Below are 22,165 nucleotides of genomic sequence, written 5' to 3' on the forward strand. Positions count from 1 at the left end.
CGGCACACGGCCGTGCAGGTTGGCGTGAGGCCCCAGAGACCTCCTAACGCGGGGACGGGTGGGATGAGACTCTTGCAGAATTCAAATTCTTGGGTTGGATTGGATTCAGATGGGCTGGAGCTCAGAGTGGGCTGGGGAAAATGTAGCTGGGGAGATTCACAGGCAGGCAAGAGGTGCTGTCTCTTTGGGTGTGAGGGCTGTTGGAAAGGTCAGCTGTAGAGATGACTAAAACACAGAATGGGCTTGCAAGTGGGGATGTTGGGTGTTTCAGGATGAGTTTTCCTTCTGCTTTGAAACAAACTGGCATTTGAAAAATTCCACAGAAATGAAATTTCAAAAGAAAACTCTGGCCTGGCTTAATCCAAAAAGTCCTATTGCATTACAACCAAAGCATTTCATTCTGTTTGCGGTTCTGGTCAGTGTTTTACAATACACCATTTAAAAGAAATGGGAGTCCAGAAGAAGTTGTTCTACAAAAAATTTAGTGTCTTAAACTGAGATAACTGTTTTTTTTTTAAATAGGAAAAACTAAAACCACAAAAAAAGGAAACATTCAGTTCCAAGGTTAGCACAGACCATTTCGACCTTATCAAAAGGCTTTTCTTTTTTTTAATTGTATTTTGTCAAAATCAGCACGTTCCGGTGGATAGTTTTGGCTTGGACTAAATGGCACTTCCCATCAGAAAAACATGCCGTGTTGGAAAATTTTCCACTAGCTGTAGTTTTTTATTTTCCACATGCTTTCCATTTTTGTGGCAACTTTGTCAGTCCCCGGTTTCAGCTAGGATGAAGCACACAGAATTCCTTAGAGACCAATTGACCTTCTGGTCTTTGAAGACCAGCGTGACTCACTGGAGCTCTCCCCAGTTGCACAGAGGAAAATACATCTGCCCTGCTGAGCAGCCTGCTGTTCCCTTCCACATATCCAGCCTTTTGAACATGGCTTATTACTAAGCAAGAAGGAAAAAGGGAGCCTGGTGCTGATGCAGTTTCAACAAAAGTCAATGAAATAACTATGAAAGTCAATGAAATACGTCAGTTAAGGCTGTCTGAGCTATTTAACCCTCAATCTTTGGACCTAGTTTCTTCAGCATGAGGCTGGAAATGGGATGTTGACTCTTGGCTTACTCCATCCTGTTGACTGTTAATAGATCTTTGTGGGGAACTGATTGCTCTTTGGTTCTGGCTTGTCGTCATGAATCTAGACTTCAGGAACAGTTAGATTTAGAGCAAATATGTGATTCAAGCTTGCCATACGGATTCAGGCATTGTAGCTACCCACAGCTCCTGTCATAATTGATAATCCCAGTCTTTCTGCTCAGGCATCCCCAGATTCTTGAAAAACGTGAAACATGCTGAGAGAGGTCCCAGAAAACAGCTCAAATAGCAGCAACCCAGTGTAGATGCTTGCTGCTGCATCCATCAGGCTCTAGGTGATGCATGGTTGAAATGCCTCCTGGGATGCGTACGGAGGGACATCGTTGTACCTGGACATGAGAGGCCCGATGAGCCACTCAGCACACATGTCATTGCACCTCCTGAGTGACATTTGTCAGCGGATTCCCCTGAGTGTTATATCATAACTCAGCTCCTCCCTGGGGCTACCTGGAAGCACAAAGCCACCTTGTTTGAGGAGGGGAAAATAAGGCTTGGAGAAAGCCTTTAGTTTCTCTTCTTGGGAGTTTGCTTGCCTCCCCATTGTGCTACAGTCACTAAATATATAAAAGTCATAAGTCTAAGTCCCCATTTACCCCTGTGTGCCCCAGCAGAAAGAGCAAGCCTTGCTCCCATTGAGGGATGTCCAAAGGGAAATGCAACATGGTCCCTATTTTGTAAACTCCTCTCTGCAGGACAAATCATCTTCTTTCTGCAGAAATCCCTTTGAACTCCTGCTCCTCCTGGCTAAACGCTGTCTGTCTTAACAGTGCAGTGAGCCCTTGCTGACTGCCCTCACCTTTCTGGGCAGGTCAGAGGGGATATAACTGTGTTGGTCTCTCTTGCCACCTCCAGAAAAGCAAAGCCACTACCCTGTGCATCCCAGAGCTGTGTACCACAGGACGAGGCAAGGAGCGTGACCCGCTGTGGGAGGCCTCCCCACCAAGCTCTGACCCTCACTCGTTGCCTCCCTCCTCCCGCGCATGATCGGGGCCAGCACAGGCTGCCTGTGGTGGGTGGTCTTGTCACTTGTTTGCAGTCCTGGATCTTGCAAGCTCAGCAGACTCCTCTAAGCCCCGACCTGTGCAGCCCTTTGGAAGCGCAGCAATCACCCCTGTGGCAGCCTGGATGGAGGCTGTAACCTTAACAGATAAGAGAGCTGCATCCATCCAGCATGGAGTCAATCTCTCTGCCCTCCACTCAACCCCACCAGCTGCTGTGAGTCTGGAGTCAAAGGGACTCCCATGCACCCAAATCTGCCCTCTGAGACCTCTCTCCTCGCTGCGGTGGCATTGCTGCTGAGCTGTGGTGGGCTGTGCCAGTTCTAAACCCGGGCTAGGAGGATCACAGCAGCCACGGACCTGGCAATCGAGAGAGGTGAAGCAAACCTGGAGTGCATGTCAGTTCCTCAGGGCGGTTGGGAATGGAACTGCGGAGCTGGCTTTGCTCGGTGGTTGAACAGGACACTCACCATCAGCCTCAGTGTTTCTCATCATTTCTGGCATGTTCTTAGCACGAAATGCCATGGATTTGGTCGCAGCCAGTTTGCTCGTTGTTGAGAAAAACGTGAGCCACATTTTGAGAACCTTTAGTCTAGCTGTTGGTGTGGATAAAGTTTAAGTTTGCTCCCAGGCTCTGTCAATAGAATAAATTTTCCACTTCGTCTCCCAGTGCCTCAGTTTCCGCAGCCATAAAAACGAGGGTGACCTTTTCTATTTGCATGAGTGGTGGGTGAGGCTGTGAGGCCTTACCACAAATGCTTCCATGCCTGCTTCCTTAGGTGAGAATTGTCACCATAATACGCAGATACCCACATCTAAACCAAGCCATTCAGGTGTGATTGCCTTGGTGGCCTTGGGCACATCTCTTTGTCATTCAGCAGCTCTGATTTTCCCATCCCTGAAAGTAGGGGTAATGATACTTCCCTGCCTCTCAGGGTGTTGGAGGATTAATTAGTTACTGTTCGAAAAGCCTTTTGAAGACACAAAGCTTTCTATAAATATGGAGACTTATTCCTACAGATGGAACCTACGTAGGACTGAAGCCTGGTGTCTGTCACTCTGCACTGTGGAGGTCATTAATCTGGGAAGAGGTGAAATTTGTAAAATTAGTTCCCCGCACAGGGACTTGATGATAAGAAAGGTGAGCAGAAGCAGGCTGGAAATCAGGCAGGGCAGCGAGTTTTTGTTTATATGTACACGCTGTTCTTTACAGCCTGTTGTTTATGGGCAGGAATCCTTAAACAACCCAGACAAAATTAGGAGGTCTGAATCTCTTCCACTTTCCTGAAGAAATATCTCTAGGGCAAGGTAAAACACGTTATGAGAGAAATCAGAGGCAGTCAGCCAGCAAAGGGTGTCTGTCCATTGCATCTACTGGGTGCCATGTTTGCATTCGTGTTGTTTGCAAAGATTTTTCCTAGTTGTCGACTCTGATGGCTCATGAGCTGCCAGAACATATATCGTATTTTTCTGGTCACAAAAAAAAAAAGTGTGTTCTTTCTGTCTTCAGAGGAATTACAGTAGAACAGAGCATGGCATTCCTGCTTGCAACAGTAGAAAATGTTTCTCTTTAACTCAAGGAGATAGTGAAATATCAGGAATGTGTTATATACCAAAAGGATAATGGGAGGAAAGATAAGAGAAAAGCAAGACCACAGTAAGAAGCTATGATTGGTTAGCATGCATTTAAACTATAGGAAAGTAGGAGTTTTGAAAAATTGCAGGCCTGGCCAATACCAGCATGGTTTGGCAGGGGTGCATTTTCACCATGTCTTGGACAGACGACCAGAGAGTTTGTATGCTTTGGTAATTTCCTGTGATCTGGTATGTACCCCTTTGATAAAAGGTTTTATTTAGGACAGAGAAAATCGGAGTGGCGAGGCCGGTGAGGGCAGTCAGATTAGGGCTGCCAGCTATTAACCCTGGCGCTGAAGTCACGCCTGAATCAGCAGAGTTTCGGCTTTGTCCCGTTCCCATTGTGGAGGCGAGTGAGTCATCCCGGGGCCGAGCCCTGAGAGCTCCTGGTTTCCTGCTCCCACTCTGAGCCGTCAGCCCGGGGAGGGAAAGAAGGATCTGATGTTCTCTCTTTCTGCGCCATCAAGTTTATTTTTGGTATTTTTGTTGAATCTCTTCAGTCTCGAGTTCATTTCGGAAATGAGATTCTCTATGGGTTACTATCTTGATCCTCTCTTCACAGCTCTTCATTAAATCCCTCCTCCTTAGCACCTGGAGAGCTCTAATAGTGAGAATATTTAGCCCTGGACCAGGGCTCCTTGAACAACATCCAAGGCAATGCAGAAGCCCAAGAAAGAAGCAAAGGCAGAGAAAATGCTCATATACATTTGGGGACTAAGCCCATCAAGATAAGGTCTCAGGACAGTCTCAGCTTAATTAGTTTCCCTCTGCTCAATTCTTCAGCTTCTTTCCCCTCCTCCACACTTGTTCTTCCAGCTGTACTGTTCTTTTTCTGCCCTTGCTTCCCCACCCAACCACCAAATAAGCATTGGCTCTGAATGTGATCCCCTTTCTCAGTCTTCCCTCTTGTTTACAGGGCAGAGTTGGTAACTGAGAGACCTTGGCTTTTTCCTTACTGTCATCCAAAGAGATGATTCTTCAGAGAAGGCACTTGGATTTGTTTTTCTTTGTTGACCCTGGCCAGCTGCTGGCTTTTCCTAGCGAAGGCTTGAGATCCTGGACATATTCGCTGGTGCCCCTCCATGGGAGCTAGTGGCTAGGGATGAGAAGAGGCGAGTGAGTGGCCTGGGGTGCGGTGATGATGTCGGAGAGACACAAGAAGGGTGGGAAAACGGGGGCCGAAATGGAGGAAGAGCAAGTCAAAGAAACAAGCATTGTAGACCAGGTAGAGAGGCAGTCCTCTCCCAGCTTAGGGAGGCAGGTAGCAGGGGCAGAAGGGAGATGTGACTTAGCTATGATAAATTGCACGAGGCCCCAGGGGAATGGAGGTGAGAGTCTTTTGAAGCCAGGCACTGGACAGGTGCGAGTACAGTGGGAAAAGAGCTGAGGAAGGAGCTGGAGTAAAGTCCAGTCCAAAAGACCTGGAGGGGCAGGCTGCGCTGCCGGGAAAGCGGGCCAGGCGCTGAGCGCTGCTGCACGTCGGGCGGAGGCAAAGGGCAGTCTGGGTCTCTGCTCAGGTGTGTGGGAACCGGCAGCTCCCGCTGAAGGATTAGCTGACATGCTTGCGGGGCAGGGCGGGCAACGGGAGCTGGCTCCTCCGCGGTGACTGAGGAGCCTTTGTGCTTTGTTGCTGAGCATGGGGTTTCATAGCTTTATAGCAGGAAGGCCTTTCCCAGTGCTGTGTCAGCTCTTTCGGCAGGAGCCCTGCTCTGCCAGCCTTGCCGCGTTTGCCATGGGGCATGTTCCCCTCCCCTTCACTTGGGGGGTGAAGCAAAGCAGCTCTCTGAAAGCCAGGAGAGGTACAGCAAGGAGTGAAGGCCGGGAGCAAAGGCACACATGGTCATTCCCTTCCCACTCCTCTGGTTTGCAGCCCTTTTCCTATAGAACTGGAAGGTTGTCCTCAACTGGGGCTATTTGCAAGGCTGAAGCACAGACGGCAAGAACTAGTTGTCTAGTCTGGTGTTCATCTCTGCTTTTCACTGTCTGTTTGATCTGTGGCTGATCTCACCTGGTGTCTGCTTTTCTTTCATCTAATTTCTGTGAAGAACACCTAAGACAAACATGGCCTTGGTCTTGGCTAGGGCCTTCGTGTGAATCCCAGTGGTGGCTCAATGAATAGACTTCCCAAATATTAAGAGAGAACAAGCAGAGCATCAATGGATCAGGCCCTTTGGGAAAGATCTTTCATTCAAGTGGATCCTGAGGCTCTTTTTGTCCGAAGAGGAAATACTGTGTAGGCAGGAGAAGGCAACTCTGCTTTATCCCAAAGGCATCTCCACTGTCCTGCCCCAGCAGACAGCCGATGAAGGGCTGGCTAGAGACTTCATTCAATATAAGCCATTGACCGGTCCTCAGATAATAACATCTCTGCTGTTGCTACTGTGTGCTGGTTCTGGATGTGAACCAGTGACCTAGAGTAAAAGGCCGTGTGTTATCAATTTGCAAGCCAAAGCCAAGCCCCTTCTTTCTTTTCTGAGAGGGATTTGGATGAGAGCCAGATGGGCCCTTGCACATGCTGCCATTTCCCCATCAGCTCCCGTAAAGCTCCTAGCTCTCAGCTGGGGGAAGGGATGCTTGGGCTTGCAGTTTCTCTTGGTGCGCCCCCACCCCATCACAATGTTATCTTTGGCCTTTTGCTTTCATGTGCAGCCATGCCACCTGGAGCTATAATCTTGCCACATCTTTTACTCTCTCATCTTCTTTCTAACGCCCTCTCCCCTTGTGTTGGAAGCTCAGTCTTCCTCTTCTCATCCCTTTGGTGCTCAAGCTCCACGCTTAAATGGGGCAGAACTGAAAGGGTGCATGACACAGAGACCTCCAGTGAAAGTCTGCTGCTGCAGGAAATGCATGTCCGTGAGTCACTGGAGACTCACTGGAGACCGCTCCTTCATTGCAGTCGGCTGCAAGCCATTGACTAAGCGGGGTGAGGCAGGCACTGTGCTCTTTTGGAAGAGCAGCCGAGTACTGATTTGAATGCCTGGCAATCAATGCAAAGTCTGTTTGGCAAGAAGAGAGGTATTAACCCCACTGTCTTGGCCAAGTGCCAGCTCAAGCCTTTGGTTCTCGGCACCTGAAATTACCCTGCTGGGATTTAGGATCTACTTTCCCATTTCCCACCGTCCCTAACACACCTGTGGTGTTCCTTTGGGCTTTTGGAGAAAGGTTGCGTTCTGCCCCACAAGGGTTGTATTTCAGACCTTGATTTCCACTTAAAAATAGGAAAGGCTTGAAAGATGAATTCAGAAATACCAGAAGAAAAATTAATAAGTGCCACCAGCTAGAAAGTTTTGAGCTCCCGTTCCATCCCATTTTTCCCCTCATGGAAAGTTCTTGGAGATCTGTTTGAATTGTCTGTGAGGCACATGGGACCATGTACAGGACATCATGGCCCATAGTCAAGGTGCAGTGCAAGGGTGCAAAATCAGGTGCTTTGTGTTGAGTCTTTTGTAGGTTGAAGCATGATGCATTGTTTTGTCCTTTTGTAAGCTCTGGCTACTGTCACGCTTCAGATTACTTCTAAGTGATGTGAAGACTATTAGGACTGATTGCTCTGACATCTGCATCAGCCATCATATTGCCACACCAAAGGGTGGCTCATCACAGTTCTGCCAAGGGCTGTTTCAATGCCCTTGGGGTGAGATGAGTATCAAGGAATAGGAGGGAGAGAAACTAGTGAGAGGATCAGCAGAGGCAAGGTTGTGCAAAGCAGTGTGGAGTTCACATGGTTCTTAACAAAGAGGCATTGACTGGAGGCTGGCTGTTGTGACAGAGCTCACTAGAACCTGGAGATCATTTCCAGAGCTTTCTACATGGGGGAGCAAGAACCAGATTTGCAAGTGTGGGAGCCTCAGTGTAACACCACCTCCTGAGATTTTAGGAGAAAGAGCTTTCAGGTTCAAGAACCACCAACTGCCGCTTAGTCTGCTCCCTCCCCAGCAGTCCTCACACCCGGAGAGTCCAGATCTCCCTTCCCAGCCTGCTGCCTGTGCCGCAGGGCACCCTGAGCTCTGCACAGTGCCCCCAGGGCCTGGCATGACCTAGTAAATATCTGGGTTTGCGATCGTGGGGAAAGGCATCAACACAAACCACTTCAGAGGCCAAGGTGGAGGAGCAGGATCTCAGAGGTCTCCACCAATGAGGTCTTGGCACCAACACATCTTTGGCACTCAGCTGGGCCTTTTTTATTGCTTTTGGTCCTCAACAAAAAATAACACCAAAAAACTAGTGAGTAAAATGCAACTCGGCAAGCTTCAGCCTATACAGTTAATCTTTGCTGGCGTGCTGGCTGCTCCCTGGGAGGTGGCAGGGTGGATTGGTGGGCACTGGGAGATCTGGCATAGGAACTGCAAATGGCAGGATATATCCCAAGCCTCTTCTCTGCCATACCGACCACACACATCATTCAGCACTGCACGTGCACACGCGCATCCTGCTTAATATGATTAAGCCTCTCCAGAGGCTGATTAGTGATTTTATTTTCTCCTCCTCTCCCAGCCTGGCATGCTTATTGCCATCAATTATCTATGCATTTGCCCTGATGAATTATTGAGTGTGTAACGGGGCGAGGGAAGACCCGCCATCCCAGCTCAGTCACTTTGCAAACAAATGCTCCCCAGAGCATGAGAGCAGCTAGTTTATCCTCTGGCTTCTGATTTAGGATGGGGAGCATGGGAAGCTGATCCAGCAACTTGCAAACACCCCTTTACTCTGTCTGTTCCCCTTCCACATCATTCCTGTTAAAGTGTGGGTGCTACTGCTGTGGTACAGAGCAGAGCAATGGGTGTGCTGTTACCCTGATGAGAGGCTTGGAGGAGCGGAACATAAAGAATTTACCCTGTCTTGCAAAAGAGCCATGAGTTACTCAGTCACCTGGAAAGGAAACATGGTTTCCGCACAGTGTTTGGGTTTTTTGGAGGGTATTTTTTGTTTGGTTTGTTTTGTTATTTCTTCTGCTGTGGGTTGGTTTTGTTGTTGTTGTTTTTCCCTTTTGCCCTGAAGCCTCTAGAAAGTTTGGAATGTCTTTTTGTTAAAACTGCTACATGTAGGGACCTGAATCCTAGCGCTGGCAGCATTTAGTTGTTGGCAAGCAGTCCTCAGCTGGCACCAGCTTTTTCCTTAGCTGAAAGTCGGACTCTACAGCGGGTAGAGGAAGGTTCTGCAGGACCATTCTGGAGTCTGGTTCAGGGTCAGGTTTGTCAGCACCAAAGTCTGCTTTTGCTCCAATTTGTGTCCAAGTACAGTCTGCACCGATGCATGGATCCCATGGCAGGGGCAAGGTGGAAGGGGGACGGTGGAGGTGAGAATTGTTCCAACACTCAAGATCAAGAGAAGTTACTTGATTTTTAAAATGGTCATTCATTAATTTGTGGAGAAATCATACCGTAAAGAAAGGGCATAGTAACGATGAAGTGAAATGTTGGATTGATCTCTCTCTTGTGATGTATACCACGTTCTTTGCCAGGTTGGCTGCCAATATCCTTATTTATGGAGCACATCTTAGGTGCCCATCCTTGGGCAGTGGTGGCCTCCAGCCTGGCATAGCCTCCTGCATGCCGTGTTCCTCATCTTCGTGCCTCTCTAGGGAGAGACCAGGCTGTTCTCCCAGCTGCCCTGCGAGGGCAACTCTGAGCAGAAGCCCGTGGCTTCCCGTCCTCTCCTCTCTGGGGTTTCGGCTCATCTCTCGCTTTCCTGGCGCTGCGAGAAGGCGCTGGGCCGCGACTTCCTACGGTTGCGAATAGGGCCTCTTTTGTTGGGATGTCGAAAGCCTGGTTCAAAAGGAACCGCCGAGGGCTGTGGGGGGTCAGGGAGCTTGTGTGGGAGCTGTGCCATCGCCCCAGCCCCGGGCAGGCTCTGCTCGGGGGCACAGGCCCTTCATGAAAGAGGTGGGGACCGGTGCTGATGAATCCGCTCTCCCTTCAGCCTTGGGAGAGAGGGGGAGTGCTGAGCACACCTACAGCCAGGCGGCCGTGAGCTGGGCGGCAGGTTGTTCCCAGGGCCTGTGCTACGTGATCGCTTTTGCTCTCCGGCAAGCTCCCACATGCTTAAAGACTTCAGAGCCAGGCTGCTTGGCAAAGCTGTTGCTCACCTCCGCAGGTGTGGGCAATTCTGCAAGAGGCGCTCTCACCTCCGGGGTACAAGGAGCAGCATATGCTGCAAAGCATGTTGGAGACATCTCCCCCCTCCCCATCCACCTGTTCTTTCTTCAGGTCCCAGCACAGCGTTATCTAAACCCAGCCTTGTTCTGCACCCGGTGCCCTCATTTCATCAGGAAAGCCATTGTGGGCCGTGCGGTCCCACTGGTGTCAGAGAAGTGTTTCAATGTGTCTTACTCCCTGGACATCCTTTTCTACCAGGCCCGTACCTCTGGTCGGTGTGGAGAAACATGGTCCAGCTGTGACTTTACCAGAGCAGGAACATCCTGCTCTGGAACATCCAGAAACCCTGGTTTCTGGAGGGACGTACATGGCAATAATGGCCCTGGCTACACTGGGAAGAGGAACGTGCAACCCCATCAGCTCAGCCGGCGGCCTCTTAGGACTCGATGGCTTCATGCACGCAGGCACTTGAGGGCACCAGTGCTTTGGTGTGGCTGTAAGCGCTGAAAAACATTCCTCAGCGCCCAGCCGCGATGCTGGGGTGTGGGGCAAACCAGCGCTTGGCTCAGGGAAGGGGGCAAGTTCTCACAAAGCTCTGGAGGCTGAGTTTCGGTCTGAACTGCTGATGACTGTGGTCAGCCGATGGCGTCTCACGGCCAGGCTGGGTTGTCGAGGCTTGTCCTCAGGTCACAGGCTTGGCGTGGAGGGAAGGAGAAAGGGAGAAAGAAGAGGTTTAGAGGAGGCGTGGGGACGGAGATCAGGCTGAGCGCAGCAGGCACGGAGTGAGGGGGCAACATGGGAGCGTGCGGAGGAATGGTAAAGGCGGTGTCTGGGGGTGAGGAGACACTCGTATGCCTGTATTTGTGTGTGTGTGTGTGTGTGAAGCTGCAGGAGGGAGACTCTTGCCCACGTTTGTGTGTAGAAGTCACGGTGTACATCTGCCAGGGGTCTGTGGGGCTAAGGCTGGAAGACAGGCTAGGAGTGACATTTCTGAGATGCTCTGTCCCCCTTCGTTAGGAGTTGCTGTCCTGTTTCTTGTGCTATGCATTTTTTTTCTTTCTCCAGCCTCTTTCTATTTCATTACACTTTCATGTTCCTCACTCTTTGTACATCTTTCTTCTTTTTATTACCCTTTCCTTTACTCTCAGTCTCCCAGAATACTTCCAATTTCAGATTCAGCCAGAAGCAGTGAGCAAAACCTGCTTTTCTTGTTCTTACCGCCTTGCTTCTCTATTGTATTTATCATATAAATACCAGCTATATAATTGCCAGAGCATTATCTCTAAACATACAGATTAGCGAAAGACACAGTGGCAGCCAAAGAGGAACTTCAGAGTGAGTCTGTCCAGCTGTCAGGAGAGGAGTCAACTGAGACAGAATAGCGGTCATGAACACCAGCCACCACTTTCCCAAAGCTCCTTTCATCTTTACTCCACAAGGTCAAGATGGAAGGTTCCTAAATGCAGCCACTTCTGGGGTTAAAAAAAAGGCCACAAAAATGAGCTAGATCATGCAGGTAGATTGTGCAAGGTGTGTAGGCTCTGCTGTAAATCTATTCTTATACGGGAACTATTGCTACTCTGAAATCAGGGCTGAGTCTTTGCAGCTCATTTAATTACTGACACATTTCCAACAGCATTAGATGGATGTCTGAGTGTGTGTTAGCACGTTAGGATATGCTATGCTGATAAATATCAGGGCTTTCATATGCCTGCAGAGGCACATGCTCTGTACATTTACAATAACCGATTTAATGTCATCCAAAGTTGAAGACAAAAGGAAGGAAGGTATTATTGATCCGACTTGGTGCCTTTTGGTGCTCATGAGCCCTAGGTTGGCTGCAGAGCATTAGGGCTGGTTGTAGTGAAGTGTGAAAACTATTAATAATTGTGGGAAGGAAGGTGTTTATGAACAGGAATGAAGCTGCAGGAGCTGCAGGTGGATGCAGGTAGTTGCAGAAAGTACTGAGCGCCTGTAGCCATAGACTGTTCTTGTATCAGCCACACCAGGAAGAAGCAAATGGAATAAACGAAGGAGTTCATGGGCCCGATGTCCAAGAACCCTTCTTTTTCTCTGAGAAGTACGCGTATATTCGTGTCTTTCTATTTTATTGCAGGGCTGCGAGCTCAGACTGTCTTAGTCAATGACACGGTCTCGGGGTTTATTGGGACAGATGTGGTCCTGCACTGCAGCTTCACCAATCCACTCCCTAATGTCAAGATCACGCAGGTCACGTGGCAAAAAGCCACCAACGGCTCCAAGCAGAATGTGGCCATCTACAACCCTGCCATGGGGGTCTCCATCCTCTCTCCCTACAAAGAGCGGGTGACTTTTCGGAATCCTTCCTTCAAAGATGGCACCATTCAGCTCTCTCGGCTAGAGCTGGAGGATGAGGGAGTTTACATCTGTGAGTTTGCTACCTTCCCAACTGGCAACCGGGAAAGTCAACTGAACCTCACTGTGCTGGGTAAGATATTGAATAAGCTTTGTACTGTGAACCGTAGCCTCCAGTTAAACAGATCTGGAGAAACCTGAGACTCATGTCCTGGGACCTCAGGGCAAAGGTGAATTTGGGGTGTAAATTTTACCTATTATCATCTTTCAAGTTGACTGTAAAGAAGTGAAGAGCAGGGAACCCAGGGTAGGTGGTTTACTGAGCTATCAGAGGAGCACCATTTCCTCTTTCCAGGCCTCAGTTCCCCTTTCTCTTAATGCAGGTGCAATAACAGTGACCTGTTCCCTGAGGGAGTGGTGAGTTTTAATGAGCTGGTGGCTGTCAGGTGAACAGAGAGAAGGACAACAGAGAGATCCTAAGCACAAGTAGAGGTTGTCCATGGAGCTTAGGGTTGTGAGTGAATAGATGCCATCCACGGTCTACGTGATTCATGTGCTTTCCAGCTTCAGTCTTTCATCCCAACATAGGGCTGAAAACCAATGTCTGGAAAGGATTGGCATCATGTATCCGTGAATCTAGGGCACCTCCACCGTTCTTTCCCTAGAGTAGGTTGCTGGCAATTTGCAGCAGCTCTGGATTCGCCACAGGGTCTGTCACAGACTCAGTGGTGCTAGTTGTAGTAGAGAGGGTAGCATTGCTTTTCTAACCATCCCTTTGTACCCTTTTCTCCTTCTCCTCCTTTTTGCACTTCCTTGCAGCCAAGCCTACAAATCGGATGGAGGGCACCGAGCGGCCACTTATAGCCAAGTCTGGCAGAACAGAAAAGATCTTGGTAGCTACCTGCATCTCCTCTAATGGGAAGCCCCCCAGCACTGTCACCTGGGACACGAAGCTCAAAGGGGAAGCAGAGTTTCAGGAGATCCGGAACAGCAATGGCACGATCACAGTGATCAGCCGGTACCGGCTGGTGCCGAGCCGGGAAGCCCACCGGCAGCAGCTCATGTGCGTGGTGAATTACCAGCTGGACCGCTTCACCGACAGCATCACCCTCAACGTGCAGTGTAAGCGAGGGCAGGCAGGGCTGCAGAGCAGCGCTCTGTGGTCAGCCCCTGGGGTGGGCGATAAAGTCCGGCAAAAGGGGATTTTTCTGAAGGGAAGAAATAGGGGGCTGCTTGCTTTTTCTGAAGAGTAAAAATGAAGTGATCCCTTGGAATAATTATATGCTTCCTGTTTTTCACACCTTCTTTGCCTCTGCCTCTGCCATGTCCCTTTGTTCCTCCCATTCTCTCTCTCCTTCCTTCACCATCCCTCACATTCCTTGTCCCATTGTCTTTCCCACTTTGCAATCTCTCTCCCTCTCCAACCCCTGCCTTCTCATCTCTTCCTATTTCATTTTGTCCCCCCTCCTTTTCCATAACTCTTTGCTCTCCTTTTCCATCCTGCCTTTTGATCTTTTTTTGTCCCCCTACAGATGAGCCAGAAGTCACTATTGAGGGCTTTGATGGCAACTGGTTTCTCAACCGGAAGGATGTGAAGCTGATCTGCAAATCTGATGCCAACCCCCCAGCTCACACCTATGAATGGAAGCTGTAAGTGCCTACAGTGCTTCTGCTCTCAGCAGCACATATGAACAGGGACACGAAGCCTCTGTAGAAACCTCGGTCACCCTCTGGTCAATCAGAGCCCAGACACCCTCAACACCCAGGATAACTTCCCGTTCTCACTTCACTGGGATAATATTCTGCCCTGGTGATGTGAAGCAGCTGAGATACGACAAGGTGAATAGTTTGCCCAGCACCACGAAGTGCTTCAGTAGCAGAGCTGGAAAAGGACCCAGGATTTCCCTTCCTTAAAGGGGCACAAATAGTACATAATTTGTGCGTGAAAAAAGCTTTCCCTGGAATCAGCCGCAGCTGTAAGCAGGAGCTCCCCTGTGGAACACGCATCCCCACACAACTGACATTAAACAGAAGCAGTTCCTTGTCCTCCAAGGTTTCAGCTTTTGGCTGAACACACTAAAGGAACTGGAAAGTGAGCGAAGGGTGTCTGGGGAGTCAGATGGGAATTGATGCAACCTGATGTGGTTCTGTCTTCTCTTTCTTTCCTATAAGCACTCATGTAGCTTTAAAAAAAAGATCAAATGGATCCTTTCTTCTTTTCAGCTGGCATTTGTCATCAAGAAAGAGAGCCCCTCAAAATGGCTTTGCAAGAAGCTAGGCATATCCTCTCACATTTCCCTTTCCAGATCAAACTGTTCACAGTGAAAGGTCTGAAGAGGATTGTTTTTCTTGCCTTTTTTCTAGTTAATCCCCAGCTCTCTCCCTCTGTTGGTCCTGCCAGTTTGACTTAAACTCCAAGGGGGTTCTCTTGGTTCCTCAAAACGTTGCCAGGAAAGTGTTAGAGGCAAAGATGCCCCTTGTGGCACCCAAGGCATCTAGGCTATCTCTGTGTAGCAGGGCTGGCAAATTGAGCCATGCTTTCCTCTCCTCTCATTTACATTGTGATGAGCAACAGTCAGGGGAGATGTTAGAGCAAGCAAGAGCCTCCTTTAGCATCCCACACCACAGCTTTCAGACGTGCCCTTGTCTTTGTAGATTCAGGGCCCTGTAGGCAGAGGACCAGTGTTAGGCTATTCTATTCTTCCATCAGCTTTGAGATCATTGGCTTGATGTAGCTGAGAAAGACGTGTTTGCTATACGTATGTGCCTATGTGTATAGGTAGACATGAAAAATATGTACATGTGCATTTAGACACTTATTTACAAACCTAATTATACTCCCATTATTTCCTTTCGTTTTTTACAAATTGCTGACAATATGTGCACATTTTTGTTGGGAGGAGGGGATAGAATTACTTGAGTAATTCTTAATTACCTAAGAGAACTAATTACTTTACTTTGCTTCAGTAATTAAGAAAAACCAGGCCATGTGTGTCTTCCTAACACACAGGGTTTTTAAAATTTTTATCTGCCTTTGTTCATTTATCCTGTGTATCTCTAGACTTAGTTTTGCATTATTCCAGTTTCACACTTACCTGACTGTTCTGCCATGGGCAGGTCATAGATGACAGGGCTCTAATATGTCCAATCTCCCTTGTAATCACAGAGAAGGGAAAAAAAAATAACCAGTCCATGTAAAGAACCTGATTCTCATCATGCAATGGATTTACTCTGAAGACTACTGACTGCCATAACACCGTGTCTGAGGGTTTGGTTTCAAGGCTGACTACATGAATGGATATTTTCCAGCCAGCACCACCATGTTCTGGACCTGTCCAAGGGCAAGAGCAGAACCAGCATGTCAGGGTCACATCTACAATACTGCTCGACCCCGCTGAGTATCATCTCTGGGGTCAACCATGATCTTTGTTTCTCCTAGGCCAAATGGGACTCTGCCGGGGAGCGTGGAAATCCAGAACAACACCATCTACTTCAAAGGGCCTGTCTCCTACAGCGTGGCGGGCACCTACATCTGTGAGGCCTCCAATGCCATTGGTACACGGTCGGGCTTGGTGGAAGTCAATGTCACAGGTAGGAAAACATTTGGTGTGCTCTGAAAGAGAGGAGGAAGAGTGGGGAAGAGGAGAGCGTGAGCGGTTGACACCATAATGTCTGTCTTAATCACCAGTGTCTACTTCTAGGGGTGGGGAGTTTCATGATGCAAAGGGAGCAGTGAAGTTCTTTGTTTTGCACTGGTTTTGCACTGATTTGCCTTGGATTTTTTCTCCTTTCCTCTTACTGTCTTTTCCCTTCTTACACAAAGATACAGTTGGTTTGTCTCCCCCTTGTCTTCTGGTTTGGATTCAGAGAGATCATTGGACATGTTAGAAGGGAAGACATGTCAGGGAGATATTTCTTAGAATGTAGAAGAAGGAATAGCATAAGGATATAGACTGCCACTGAGGCAGCAAAGCATGAGATGGATGAGTCATTTGTTCAGGGTGTTGTTTGGTGTTTCTGATGTTAAGCAATATGCACAATTTTTCATTTGTGCTCCTTCCAATGCCATGTTGGTTTGTGCACTTGCTCACCTGGCTGCCACATTACTTGAGAGGCTGTGAGCACTTGAGTAGCTTTGGGCTCCGGAAAGGAACACCAGAGGATGCAGACCATGGGAAGCGATGCTGTGTGGTGTCTTACGGGAAGAGCAGTGGGGCTGTGACTGCAGCTGGGCAAGATAGAGAGCAGCCGGCTGCCTGCGCCCTGCAAATGCCACAGGCAGGAGCGGTGCCTGCGAGCTGGATGGGCAGCGAGGCATGCTGGCATCTCCCCACGTCATGGGAAATGCAGGATGGGTTCCTGGGGTTCATAGCCCTTCCAGCTGTCCAGCCTGAGGCAAGTCAGAGCGCCTGCTGTTCCGATAGCAAGCCGCCTCTCCAAGCCACCTCTCCGAGCCACCCCAGCTGTTTCAGAGGTGTCTAACCTGAGGGATGAAACGGGCTTCTCCGAGGGGCCCACCTCCAGATCCCTCCACACACTCTCTACAGTGGTAAGTGCTGAGCAAGTGTAAAGATGAGGCCGAGGCAGCTGACCTCCTGAAATCAGCAATAACACTGTGTTTGGCACCCTCACCACCTCAGTTCCCCTCTTCGGTAGCATGGATAAAACAGGCTAATCTGCCTCTATCCAAGTGCTTGGAGGTCAGTGGATGGGATTTGCTAATTAGATGCTAATTACCAAGTATTTATTTATGATCATTATCACTGTAGCAGGCCTTTAATTCACACCTCTTGTGCTGGATCCTTGCCTGCTGAGTCGTGCCTGGTATATGCTTTTCTCTGGGGGATTTCTCATTTGCCAGTGAGAGGCACCAGAATAACAAAGCTCTTTGTTCAGGACAAAGGTGGAGCAGCAGCCACCCTGCCCCGTCCTGCCCAACCACCCAAAGCCGGGTGAAGGTCATGGTCAAAATCCCTTCAGCTGGCCATTTCATGGGAGTTGCCACCAAAGGCACTGTGTTTCTGGGACAGTGCAGGCAACTGCCTGATACAAACTGAGCAGACTTGCTTCCTATGAGCAAGAGAAAACCATCCCACGCAGTAGCACCATCCCTAGCACCTTGGTTCACATTTGAAGCAGTGATCAGAGGGAAAAAGCCTCCAAGCTTAGTCCCCAGTTGCAGAGGAGGTGGGATAGGTATTGCAGAAGACTTAGAGAGAAATGGGCTCTCTTCGCCAGTTCTCGTTTTCCATTCCTGCATAGCCTGTATGTCCGTTTGTTGCCATCGTTCTTGTCTGTTCAACCACCCTGTGTCTTTTGTGCTGTCAAAGCACATGTTCCCAAACACCAGGTACAGCCCTCTCTTTATATTTTCTGCTGCCACCTGCCAGGGTTTTATCTGTCTCAGCATCGTGATAGCAGCAAGCCTGGGCTCTTCTAGGGACGAGGGTCTGTGGGTTCCCCCTCCAGGCTTCAGTTAAGATCTCCCGTCGTGTTGGTTTTTTGGGAGACCTGTAGGGCATCGTTCTTGTGCTCTGTTAGTGCAGTGCTGGCAAGGGAAGCGGGGACTGGCAGGATTTCTGGGGAATGACTTTGGGTTGATGTCTGCCTGCCTGTAATCTCAATTTATTCCCAAGGTTCTGAATTGTGGGCTTGAGGTTAAATGAGAAGGAAGGAGGGGCACACCAGCAGCTCCCCTGCTAGGAGGGATTAGCAGCCAACCCGTTAGGCCAGGGCTCCACCACATTAAAAAAATGCTTTTAATAATTCATGGGATCTGAATATGTTTATCCAGCTCTCCCTAAGGACGGATTAGGCCAGTGCTGGGGAGGGCTCAGCCGTCCTCACTCAGCTATTACAGGTACATTTGTTTGGGTCTTGCAGGCAATTTAGGGATTGTCAGTGGACCACAAAACCTCTTTCAAGAGCTGCATGCAATAAATGGAGTTCAATCTAGTGAGCAGCCAGCCTTGGGAGAAAAAAAACAGAAGGCTGACACAGAGAAAACCCTGCAGCGGCTTTCCCCCTCCCTGTGTGCCTGGGTACAAACCTCCCCGCTCCTGCCACCCGGCATTCTTCCTCCCAGCCCCAGAGAGGAGGAGTGCAGGGACAGTTCAGCCTCCTCACGGGGAGGGTGATTTGTTCAGGGGGAGAAGGCTGAATGCTTCTATTAGAGTTATAGCACACTAAAGAGATTGATAAGTGGAAATTTAATATTTTATTCCAGCAATCTGTTCCTGTAATAGCTTCTCCTGCCTTGCAGGACCTTTGTCAGTTGCAGCCAAGCCCTGTAGTGTGATATGTAACTATTTATTACAGGCGGTTGGGTGACATAATAAAAGGCTGTGGTTATAGACTGCACGCATGTCCCTCTGTGAATGCACATGTGGTGTGGTGGTGCTGCACAGAGAGCTGGTCTTGTACATGTGCACATATGTGTGGCCCTGATCTGCATCTCCTGGCATACAAATGGGCCTCCCAAACCTGCATGCCCGCACAGGGATGCCCTGCTACACAGTCACGTGTGCATGCAGGACGCAGGAGCGTCAGTGCATTGGCATGTGTGAAAATGCATGTATTTATGAAGATGTGCTTGGCTGTATAGGCTGTGGGCAGCAGTGCATATACATACCTTGGCCCTTGTGCACATGTGTACATACACATTTGCGTGTGTGTGCAGGGGGACATTCATGCACTTGTGTACCGGCTTCAGCCAGAGGAAGCACAAGGAGAAAGGTGTTGTTAAAACATCTCTTCTCCCCATGGGCCTTCAAGCACCAGGCAAACATCAAAACCGAAGGAGAGTCACAGTGCTGGAGCTGGGGGAGCAGAGTCTGTGCAGAAGCAGTGACTGCTATCAGCCTCTCTGCTGCAGGGCTCCCACCCGATTCCCATGGCCAGGAAGGGGTCTTTTCCTCAGGATTCTGCAGGCTCCTCTGCTTGCTTGCTTGGTGTAACCCCGCCGCTGCACCTCCCGAATTTCCCGGACACAGGACATGATGTGCAGGTGCCGTGGGGAGGGTCTGTGAGGATGGGAGGCTCTGCAGCATTCACAGGCGACTTTGCAGCCCCAGCCTTGGATGTGTGACAGGCTGTTGTGGGGAGGAGAAGCTGGCAGGGGTTGATGGCCCCCCCCCATTTGCTTGGCTTGCACCAGGGAGTTATTAACACACAACCAGTGATTTTGTCCCAGCAAGGTCAGTGCAAACAGCCTGCGGGGCTCACTGGAGCCCTCTGCCATGTGGCAGCTGGCGTTTGGTGAGGCTCAGGGCGTGAGAGATAGTGTTAAATCCTGAGCACAGAACAAGAGCACCCAAAGCCCAGCTGCCGGCCAGGACCGTGCCACGCTGCACCAGCAAGTGCTTGTGGCTTCTGTAGGTGGGAGGACGTAGGGCCTGCGGGCTAAGAAGGAACAAGCCTGGGGGGTCCCATCCGATGCTAATCTTCTGGATGGTGGATAGGAGTGTCTGCTGCATCCTGTCTGATGGCATCTGTGCCAACGGCCCCTGCGGGAGCAGCGCTTGATTGACAAGCGATAGGTGACCTGACAGAGAGATTAAAACCTAAGAGACGTTTGGCATCTGGCCTAAAAGCCGTCACATTCTGAAATGCCAGTGGCAGCTGCTAAACTTCTGGATTAGTTGCCAGTGGTTTTTCCACCCTCACTGCCTCCTCTCCCCCCATCCTGCTCCACACAAGGAGAGCAGAAATCGCTGGCAGGGAGAGAAAAGGCAGGATCCCTTGAAGCCAGAGATGGGCATGCATAGGCGCAAAGACTGTTGTGAAGGAAAAAGGACGGCAGTGCTACGGGCTTCTCAAATTGCAGCCCAGTCTGGGCTAAGGTGGTTCCAGAGGTATCTCCCTATCTTCATTTATGTACACGTCTGTAACACAGCAGGTCAAAGTCCTGGGATAATTTGGCGTGGACTGTACTGGCAGAGAAAGTTTGCCATCAGCAGTCTGCCATGTAAAAAAAACCACCACTGTATTTGCTGAGGCCATCTGGGAACTAGGAGGCTCCATGAGCCCATCGACTCTAAGGTTCCTGCTGCTCACCCTGGCTAGAGCCAGCCAAAGTCGCCCCAGCTTCCCGTTGCAGCGGGTGTTTGATTTTGCAAGGCTCTGAAGGAGCTTCATGCAAGGAGCAGCTTGGGCTGACACATGTCCAAAAGGTAATTTCTCATGGCGTTTGACGTTTTCCTACATGCCCACGGCTACAGCGAGAATCTCAGCTGGTGCTGGGTTTTTCCTTGACCCTTATGATTGAAGGGAAAAGAATGGAAATGTGACTTCAAGAAAAAATGTGTCCGCAGGAAGTAGTATCTTTAAAAATATCTAAGCAGTGTGGTGAGCAGAAGGGCTTTTGAAAGCTGGTTTCCTGTGGATCTGCATATCGTAGAAGAATTACTTGGTGCCTGAAAATGCGCTTTTTCTGATCTGGGCCCTTCCTGCCCTTGGGAACAGCTTCTAGTCCCTGTGGGTTCTCTGATGTCTAATGAGGTTTAGCTCCCACTTCTGTCAGGGATTTCACTCCAGCTCTCTCCAAGAACATTATGATAGGGATAATTTTGGCTCCTTCTGTTGTCAGATAGCCCTGAAGTTGGCCAGCGGGTTCAAAAAGCATTAGATAAAGGACTGATGGAGAGGCAGGATGATTTGCATACTTTTTTTTTTTTTTTGGAAACCAGTCCTTAGAAGAAAGATGTGATTTTTCAAATGTGTATTTTTGAGGGCACTCTTGTGATGGGGAAGGCCTGATTTGTCTGCAGCGGCAGCAGTGCTGTGCCTCTGGGTGCTGCAGGGAGAAGGCAGGAGCCGGGGCAGGGAGATGCTGGAGCCTTCCGCCTTGCATGGAGGGATCAAAGAGAACCTGTGGGCTGGGCTGGGTGCCAGAGTGAAGCCCAGGGCAACCCCCATCTCTCTGCGCTCCCAGCTGCTGCACCATAGGTCCAGCTCCTGGTATGGGGACAGGAAGCCGGGCTGAATGCAACAGCTGGCAGAGCCGGGCAGCGGGCAGATAGTGTTGCTGCTTTAATTCCTATTCATACAGCAGGAGGGGGTGGGAAATGGTTTTTTATGCTGGCATTAAAGCCTAGCTTGTTCCCCCTCCCTCCGACTCTGCTGTCTCCTGTTTCTCCAGTCCACTTTTCACAGCGGCTTTAATTCTCTCCAGACTCTTCCTAATGGATTTTTCACATGGGGCCCCCAGCACACTGAGGCATCGCACCAGTTTCCAGAAATTTCACGCCCCCCTCAAACACAAAAAGGGGATCCTTTTCCCACACTTGCCCTTCTCTCTCCAGGCTGCTGTTGTGCTCTCTTTTGCACCCCAGGCACGAAACTCCATGGGCAGCGGGGTAAATCCCCCTTTGTGGGGCTGACAGCAATGGATGCGTGCGGAGCAACACCCGCGGAGAGCCACAGCTGTCCCGGGGCATTAATTAACCTGGCTGTCGAACGCTGTGGCAAAAGGCTGCAGATGCGCAGCTGCGGGGTGCGCAGGGGACAGGGCTGGAGGAGACAAAAATCCAAGGGAGCCAGCTGCTGGGGGGAGCAGGGCAGGGGCGGGGGGTGGCACGCTGGCCCCCACCGGCCCTCGCCAAGGGGACCCTGTGGCACAGCGCAGCCCGGGACCCCCGCGTCCCCGCCCGGCCGAGCCCGGGCTCGGCGCGGCGCAGCGGCGGTCTGTGCCGCCCTCCAGCGGCGGTGCCGGGCCGTGCCCTGCCCGCTCCCGCTGCCCCCCCGGGCCGCTCATTCACGCCTGTTCTTGCCGCCCCTCCGAACAGGGGCTCCGCCGCATCTCCAGCCCGCGTCCGCAGAGCCGCTCGCTTCTCCAGGCTGCGGCGGAGAGTGGTGGGTGGGCGAGCGTGTGGGGAAGGGAGGGGATGATTTCGGCTGCTGGCTTGCGATCTTCCTGTCTTTCTTCTCCCGCTCTTCCCACAGTTT

At 50.2% G+C, this 22,165-nt stretch overlaps 1 protein-coding gene across 1 annotated transcript in view; it reads left to right on the forward strand.

Annotated features, from left to right (window-relative positions):
• The window catches only part of NECTIN1 (nectin cell adhesion molecule 1), a 63,657-nt gene that overhangs the window by 32,724 nt on the left and 8,768 nt on the right, over nt 1-22,165 (forward strand). The window contains exons 2-5 of the mRNA XM_065652194.1: nt 12,003-12,353; nt 13,040-13,342; nt 13,753-13,870; nt 15,660-15,811. Coding sequence (XP_065508266.1) covers nt 12,003-12,353; nt 13,040-13,342; nt 13,753-13,870; nt 15,660-15,811 — 924 coding nt within the window. The remainder of the gene's footprint in view (nt 1-12,002; nt 12,354-13,039; nt 13,343-13,752; nt 13,871-15,659; nt 15,812-22,165) is intronic.

The sequence above is a fragment of the Caloenas nicobarica genome, chromosome 26 (assembly GCF_036013445.1).
Source record: "Caloenas nicobarica isolate bCalNic1 chromosome 26, bCalNic1.hap1, whole genome shotgun sequence".
Taxonomy (NCBI): Eukaryota; Metazoa; Chordata; class Aves; order Columbiformes; family Columbidae; genus Caloenas; species Caloenas nicobarica.